The sequence below is a fragment of the Glycine soja genome, chromosome 17 (genome assembly GCF_004193775.1).
Source record: "Glycine soja cultivar W05 chromosome 17, ASM419377v2, whole genome shotgun sequence".
Taxonomy (NCBI): Eukaryota; Viridiplantae; Streptophyta; class Magnoliopsida; order Fabales; family Fabaceae; genus Glycine; species Glycine soja.
In genome coordinates this window covers 40633612-40642694 of record NC_041018.1, presented here as the reverse complement: position 1 = coordinate 40642694, position 9083 = coordinate 40633612, and the positions used below count along the sequence as shown (strand labels likewise).

The following is a 9083-nucleotide window of genomic DNA, read 5'->3' as shown; positions in this document are numbered from 1 at the left end:
AAGATGTGTTTGGTTGAAAAATTATTTCATAATAGTTGCACTTATGACAATAGTACAAATGATATTTATTGAGAAAAATTGCATCAAATCCAAGTCCAACAAACTTTACATGATGGAACGTGTGGCGTAGCCACCAACCAGCTTATCCCGTGGCAACCCCCGGGTAGATAATGGTTTCGGAGTATATAATAAGATAAAGGAATCTGTCTGATATTCAAAGGCCACTTGAAATTCTCGTTTCTTAAAAAAAAAAAAGAAAAGGGTATTTGAAATTGATATTAGTAGCACAAGTAAGTAGGTGTCTCATTCAGTGCCAAGTAACCTACTAACCAAGCCAATGGATTCTCCCTTACTAGAAAACATTGACAACTCTTGTTCTAATGTTGAGGAGGAGAAGACACCGAACACTGTTGTTAAGAGATTTGGGTTTGAGTCGAAGAAGCTATGGAAAATAGCTGGCCCTGCTATCGTTACCTCTATATGTCAGTACTCACTTGGTGCACTCACTCAAACATTTGCTGGCCTTGTTGGTGACCTTGATCTTGCAGCAGTTTCTGTTGAAAATTCTGTTATTGCTGGCCTCGCCTTTGGAGTCATGGTACTCAAACAATTTGCTTTCTTTAACTCAATTGTTTGAAATCATGTCATGAAGAAATTTGATGCTTTGATTCAATTCATCACTTTAATTTTTATGCATTGTCAGTATAAACGGTTAATCATTCAGAAATCACCACTGACATGACTACTAAGATTGTCATTGTAAAATTCAATAGCCGTATCATACATAATGCTTTGTAGTTGAATGATAATGTAAAAACTTTGATATTATCCATGCAAAAGAGGCAGAGGTTTTGAGAAATCAACATGAAATCATTCACATTTTTATTTGATAGCTTAAACAAACTGTTGGACTGTTGTTGGATAATGTACTCATTCATGTCCATGGCATATATATGTAAAGTTGATGCATTGATGTCTATGGCATGTTTTTGTTGAAGAGGTAAAAATAAATGGGCAGAACATAGTGGGAAGGAATGGGATCCCTGCAGTTCATATTTTAAGTGCAGAGGATCTGCATTGCTAGTGAGAAGCAAAGTTATATTTTTCATTCTGCAATGCTAAATTGTATTTCCAAAGTTAAAATTGGTTTTAGCACCAAGGTTAGATTTTAAGTACAAGAAAGGTTTTAGCACAAGTGGTCTTCATAAAACTGGTTTAATTATAAATTAAGAAAATACTATTTTTTTTATTTATTAATAAGTGTAAAAGCTATTCTGAGTTTATTTTATATCGTTTTAAATATTAATTATGCAGAAAAGTGAAAAAAAAGTAATAATTTGGAAGAGTTGATTAAGATGTGAAATTGATGGATTATGTTTTTGTTGAGATCAGTTGGGAATGGGAAGTGCCTTGGAGACTCTGTGTGGGCAAGCATACGGTGCAGGACAGATCAGGATGTTGGGTGTGTACATGCAGAGATCATGGGTCATCTTGTTCATCACTGCCCTTATTTTGTTACCTCTTTATATTTGGTCACCTCCCATCTTGAGGCTCGCTGGACAGACGGCTGAGATCTCAGATGCTGCTGGTCAGTTCTATGCTTCACTTCAAATCATTCTATATCTTATAATAATTCTCTTACATTTACACCGACCATACAAAAAAACATTCAATAAAACTTCAAATCATTCAATATATTTTTTCTTTATTTATAAAAAATGAGCTCAAATACCATAATATAATACAGCTAGTGTGTGTAGTGTCATTTAGTGTGTGATCACCTTTTAAAAAGAATTCTAAATCCCTGAAATAATGTTATTTATTTACTTTAAATAACTATTGAGGATTCAAAAAATTGTTTTTATTTTGAAGGGATAAAATCCAGAGACTTTTTGTTTTTAAATGACTAAAACTAAAATTTGAAAATGGAGATCCTCAGTCTATATGATAAGTTTTTTTGCAGTTTGATTATATGGGTTGGGAAGAGATTTTTGAACCGAATTAAAAAAATAGATCTAATGACTTAAAAAAATTAAAAGAGAAGTCATATGAAATAAAAATATCATATATAATAAAATGACAATAAAGGTGACTTATATGTCAATTTTTCAATTATTACACCCAAAAAAATCAAACTCTTATAAATAGACCAAATTCAATAGTTTCAGACTTTAAAAGAAAAGTATACAGATTTATGACAACTAAAATCATATTTTAAGTCATATAGTATTAAATTACTCGTGAAAAATAGAATCCAAGGTACACATTATTCTATCGGTGGACCACAGTCCTCTTGGAACTTGACAATTATTTCCTCCTAAATTTCAACAGTGGGGACTACCGGAACAAGTTGTCATAAATTAATGTTAGGAAAATAGGCAACCGCGCATGTGTACTATGCAGCAGGTATAAGTAGAACGATAATTGTATATACTAATCCTACTAAATGAGAATGAGACCTTTTCATATATTTTAGGATAACTTTAATTCAAAACTACTTAAATATTGCATAATTTAAATATATTTTAGGATAACTTTAATTCAAAACTACTTAAATATTGCATAATTTAAATAAATTTTTAAAATAGAGCTAGTCATTATGAATAACGATTTTTAAATAGAAAATGTATATGTGAACATAACTTATTACTTTAAAAATAAAATAACTGTAGAAAAAAACAAATCATAAAATAAATAATAAATAAATGTTTAATAATACTAATGAATTTATTATTATTATATATATATATGTGTGTTTATATGCATGTGTATGTATGTGTGTTCAGACATGTATCTCTTTGTCTATGTGTATGAAAGTGTAAAAGTTTGAAATATGATATTTTTCTAAACTTTTTTAAAATGTATCTCACATATATATATGATTTACAATTAATTCATTTTTTAAAATTTCTTATTTTTTATATAAATACTTATAAATTAAAAAATATCCTCCAGAGATCAAAACAATAAAAAAAATTATAGGAATAAAAAAAATGAATATGTAATATAAGAGTTAGAAACATATTTAAGTTAAGTAAGTGCATAAATTCTTTTTTTATTTGGTTGGATAGAAAGTAGAAAAAAAAAGAGAAAAAAGTTGACTAAAAAAACAAAAATTTGAATTTTTTCTTTTATTTCCTTTCCAAATCAACTTTCAAATTTTTCTTTTCTTCCAATCAAACGGACCATTAAGCTTCAATATTATTTCTGCTGAGTGGTCAGTGGTCAGTACTCAGTTCCCTCCATCCATCCATTGGCTCTTGTCTATCCAGAAAAAAGAGTCTGGATTGGAAAATGGGTCAATTACTGGTGACCAGTGAGCATCACCTCTTGCACTTTCCTTTTACAGAATAGTAATTAATTTTCCCTGGTGTAAGCTGAAAATAGTTGAGTATTTACTGGTTTACTTGTAATTAATAGTCGATGTGATTTTTTTTTTAAACATCAATAGATAATCTGATTATTTTGGTCTGTAATAATTTTTTAAGAGTTTTACATTATTCCATATAATAAAAAAATAAGTAGATAAATAATTATAAAAAACATATATATATATATGTTAGAAAATTGTTTCATATTCTCTTTTCTTTTTAATATTAATTGGTGGAAATTTATTGAAAATCATAAATTTAGTGGATATTACATCTCATTTAATGATTAGCTCTCCTAGTTTAGATTGAGATCCACCAAAATTTTATTGAAATGCTTACACATTAAAAATTATTATTATTATTATTTACTTGTACTTAATTTTTGTAGGAAAGTTTGCTGTGTGGATGATACCTCAGTTGTTTGCATACGCTATAAACTTTCCAATAGTAAAGTTCCTACAGGCACAGAGGAAAGTGCTGGTGATGTTATGGATATCAGTAGTTGTTTTGGTGCTGCACACATTTTTTAGTTGGCTTGTTATATTTAAGCTTGGATGGGGCCTAATTGGAGCAGCAGTTACTCTCAATACATCATGGTGGGTGATTGTGATTGCACAATTGTTGTACATTTTCATCACTAAGTCAGATGGAGCATGGAGTGGATTTACATGGCTAGCATTTTCGGACTTGTTTGGTTTTGTAAAGCTTTCTTTGGCTTCAGCTGTTATGTTATGGTATTTTTCTCAAGCTAACTTCATTTTGCATTGGACCTTGAGTGTATATATTCATATTTGCTGAAAATAAATATGGTGTTAATTAAATGTGAACTCTTGCAGCTTGGAGTTTTGGTATTTGATGATACTGGTGGTGATAACAGGGCGTTTGGAAAATCCTCTGATACCTGTTGATGCCATATCTATCTGGTAAAAAAAATTCTCTACCCTCCCTCCCCCTCAGTCCCTTTTAATTCTCTTATAATGGCTTAAAAATGTTTTCTGACCCTTTTATTTTTAATTAGTTTCTATTTAAATTTTGTTTGTTTTAAGTCTTTAAAAATTACAAAAAATTGTGTTTGTACTTTGTAATCCTTGTTCAAAGATTACAAATGCATTGTATTTTTTTTATTAAATATGAAGACTGGTAACATTAAAATTTAAATAAAACAGCTGAAGAAAATGGCATGTATTCATATTGCAAAACTATAAAGTTAATTTAGTTTCTGAACTCATTGCCACTTTCTTTCTTTTTTTACTGGATTCATTGTCACTTTAGTTTCTAGAAATAACGAAATTATATAAAAAAAAAGTCTCCTTGTCACCCACTTTAATCTCAAATTACATACAATGTGTGACTTAAGGGATTATTAAATTTAGGAATTTGATGAAATCGAAGGACTAGAATAAGAGCGAATTACAATGTGCTCTTATTTTACAATGTGTCAACATATCAAAATCTAAGATCATTACTGATAACTAATACTTGTTTCCATGTTTGCAGTATGAACATAAATGGTTGGGATGCCATGATTGCGATTGGGTTCAATGCTGCTATAAGGTGATCATCTCTCTCTCTTCTTTTTCATAATACAGTTCTAGTCACTCCATATATAGAAAACCTCTATGTTCCCATAACCTAATGAATAGTTGGTTTTGAAATTTGGATTGATTTTCCATGAATCACATTGTTTAAACTTATTTTTTCAAAATAACTTTTTTAATAAAATAAATAATTTTTTATTTTTCTGATGTGTTTGTCAAAATTATTTTTATTTAAATTAAACAATTTTTTTTATTTTTAAAAAACAAATTTTATCTACTTAAAAATACTTTTTAAAAAACACATATTTTAAAATTATTTATTTTAAATTTAAACAAACTCATCTAATTCCTCATTAATCATGTGGGGACATTATATAGGGGTGACTAATGAATATTATTCTGAAGTAGTACTTGATATAATTTATGGACAGTGTGAGAGTATCAAATGAACTTGGAGCTGGTGATTTCAAGGCTGCAAAGTTTTCAGTGTGGGTGGTTTCCATCACATCAGTGTCCATAGGTGTTGTTGTCATGATCGGAGTGCTATTAACAAAGGATTACTTTCCCTACTTGTTTACCACCAGTGTTCCAGTTGCCAATGAAACAACTAGGCTTTCTGCTTTGCTAGCTGTCACAGTGCTTCTAAACAGCCTTCAACCAGTCCTATCAGGTTAGTCCCACAAACAATGAACTCAGGCAAATTACATTATCCATTCAAGGATTACATTTTCTTTTTTACAAGTTAAATGCAACTTTTTAAGTACTCTTAGTGAGTTAGTGTTGGCTTTAAGGAGAAAACTTACATGTAATTTTAGGGGTTCTAAGTTGGATTTGATGGTGAATGAAAAAAAATTTAGAAAGATTATGAGTTTGAATATTTCTACTAATTAATAACTGACAATTAACATGGATCCATAAAAAAAGTTGTTCTATATATGTTGTTGATATTGTTCTTATATTAGAATGGAGGGACCCATTAAAAAAATAATAGAATGCAGGTTTCATCTAACTATTATTTTGTAATGTTATTGTAGATTATCAAAAGAAAACTTCAAATAGGATTGAAGAACAACACTAACAATACTTATAGAACTATATCTAAGTTTGTCTTATTTTTAATTTGAATTAGAGTTTTCTCTCAATAACTTATGTAGATCTTTAATACAAACTTTTATCACGTAAATTAACAAGTTGAAACTTAAATTTTAATTACAAAATAACACTAAAAATGTTTAAAGAAATGCATTTAAGTTCTGCTTTTTTAATACTATTTTATGCCTTTGTGGTGACTGGTTTTAGGTGTTGCTGTTGGGGCTGGCTGGCAATCTCTAGTAGCATACATCAACATTGTGTGCTACTATCTAGTTGGATTACCGGCAGGGATAATATTGGGATTTAAACTTGGTCTTGGAGCAGAGGTGATGTACCATCACTACTTTCTCTCGTCTTGAATTTATACACCAACAGATTTGGAATAAAGTGCAACAATTATAAGAAGGGATTCATAATTCATAATCAATAACATTATCAATCTTAACTGTAACCAATAAAACATTATCAATCTTAATTGTTTGCAATTTTATTTATTATTGTATTAGTAGTGTACTTTTTATTCTTACAGCTCTTTAATCTTTATGCCTGTGTAATTCAGGGTATTTGGTCAGGGATGATTGCAGGCATAGTTTTGCAGACTACAATCCTTATAATCGTCACTTCAATACGAAACTGGAAAAAAGAGGTTGGTACTTTACACATTTATTAATTTCTCTCTATTTAATTTAATTCTGCTAGAGTTTAAGGAAGTTCCAAAAGTAAATGTTCCAATTTAGAGTTAAGGTGATGGGAATTAGCAATCTTCTTTTTCTACAAATAAGTAACATGTTATTTGTTCAAATTTAATTTGTTGCCAATGGTTTTCACAGGCTGAAGAAGCAGAAAGCCGCGTGAGAAAGTGGGGAGGAGCAATTTCGTATGATCAATGATTTTTTTTATCATAGTAGAGAATTAGACAGAGACTCTATTGAGTGGCACCAATAAATGAAGAACTTTAAATTTTTCGACATGTATTTGAGTGAGGACTTGGAAATTTAATTTTAGATTATAGGCCAGCTTGTTATGATTTCTACATAGATATTTCACATGATTGAGCACCATTTGGTTGAGCACTAATTACAAGTGTTTAACTAAGTAGTATTTAAACAAAAGAATCTCAATCTTATCTATAAATCACACCACCTTAAATCTATGTTTGTTATATCTTTTCACATCTCTAATTACAACGATGCTAATATTTTTCAAATATAAAAATATAAACAAATTATCTATTGAGAAAAAAAAAAAGTTAAGCAAAGTTTATACATGAGTGTTTATGTTTGAACTTTTTCTTGATTCATCATTTATCAAAACGATTGATGTGTTTTGTTATCTTATGTGGTTCAATCAATATAAGTAGTCTCTCCAATGCAAGTAAAATATTAAAAAATATATTTTATTCCAATCATGAAGAAAAGATAACGGATTGGGTCAAGATTCATGGTTAAAAAGTTCCATTTTTCTACATCTGGGTAAGGAAAATGTTTCATTTGGCAATTTTATCTGCCACTATGCAAAAAGTCCCACCTCAAGGCTTATCAAAATATCAAAGCCTCCTGTCCACACGAAAAATATCAAATCAGAAATCAATGAACAATTTTAAATATCAATTGCACCAAAATCTCTACAAGTTAAAAACAATAATAAATCAATGGCAAAAGCCTCCTTGTTTTCCATCTTTTTCTTCTATAGATTCATGTTTTGTTTCTCTAGTGTATGAGAAAGATTGGAAAATAATAGGTTTAAATACACATTTTATCATTCAACTTTATAATTTTACAAATTTTATCACCAAAGTTTCAATTTTGTGAACTTTACTACTGTATTATTCAATTTTTTCGAATTTTACCATCACGTTAAGTTTTTGTCCAAAATTGAAGGTAATTAAGTGCTAAATCATGAAATGATTGGAGACTCGTTTATTTGGTAGAAATGTTGAGTCAATTTTATAAATTTTAGATGATAATTACAATTTTTTGTTGCCGCAGCTATATGAAAATTGTCCGTCACCTTATCTTTTGTTCATGTTTGATGTTACAATGAATTCAATTTCTGAAAAATTATGTTAGAATCTGTAAAATTTTATTGAGGCAATAATATTTTATAATTAAAAAATCTGTAAAAATATTTTTTTAAAACATGTTCTATGAGAGAAAAAAATGATTTTTGGATTTAAAACCAATGTCTTTGACGGGGACGACGAACACTAATAATAATAGAGAAGAATATGATGTTTTACAACAAAGGGGAAAGAACTTCACTAACGGCAAGAAAAAAAAAATGGAGAAGAAAGCAAAATTGGACAAGGAAGAAGACAAGCCTTAATGGTAAAATTTGAGAAAAATAACTAATATGATGATAAAATTCACAAAATTAAAATTTCAATGATAAAATTTGTGAAATTATAAAAATTTGGAGGAAAAATATGTAATTAAGCCAAAAGAATAAAGTGGGTGAAGGAGTAAGGGGAAAGAAGATGAAGGTTTGACAAAAAGGGTAGTATTGACCTAAAATTAAATGATAAAGAACCAAAATTAATCTTTCAAAAAAATATTTGTTTCACAAAATGATATTGTATTATAAGGAATCACATTCTCAAGAATATCATACCATAAATATTATTATTGGAACTATTTAAAAATATGTTAGGTTAGATATTAATATTTTTAAGAATATTTTTAAAATTTAAAAGAATTAGAAAAAACAAAAGTTATGATTGAGTTAGAAAATAACTTTTCATGTGACTTGTTTCTTTAAGTTTATTTTTTCATCTACTCTCTTTCTTTCTATTTATAAGACTCAAATTTAAAATCATACTTCTATCTTTTTATAAGATTTAATTTATAATGTTATTTTATTAATTATTTTTAAACTATAAATACTTATAATTTAAAGAAGAGAGAATACATGACAACTAATGAGAAGAAAGAGAAATATTAATTATAAAGATAATTTTGAAAATAATTATTAATTTAAGATAAATTGATTATTGTCAACTAATTTAATTATTTTTTTAATCTTAATAAATTAGATAATTGTGTCTTTATATATGAATACGGGAGTTATTTGTCCCAATTTTTTT

The 9083-nt window shown here is 28.5% G+C and overlaps 1 protein-coding gene across 1 annotated transcript; it reads left to right on the top strand.

Annotated features, from left to right (window-relative positions):
- The first annotated feature begins 238 nt into the window (after positions 1-238).
- On the top strand, positions 239-7143 carry LOC114392522 (protein DETOXIFICATION 33-like). Its single transcript, XM_028353691.1, has 9 exons — positions 239-598; positions 1393-1588; positions 3760-4105; positions 4208-4294; positions 4869-4925; positions 5341-5579; positions 6209-6327; positions 6561-6647; positions 6832-7143. The coding sequence occupies exons 1-9, from the start codon at positions 338-340 to the stop codon at positions 6889-6891; spliced, it is 1452 nt and encodes a 483-aa protein (XP_028209492.1). The 5' UTR covers positions 239-337; the 3' UTR covers positions 6892-7143.
- Positions 7144-9083: the final 1940 nt, after the last annotated feature.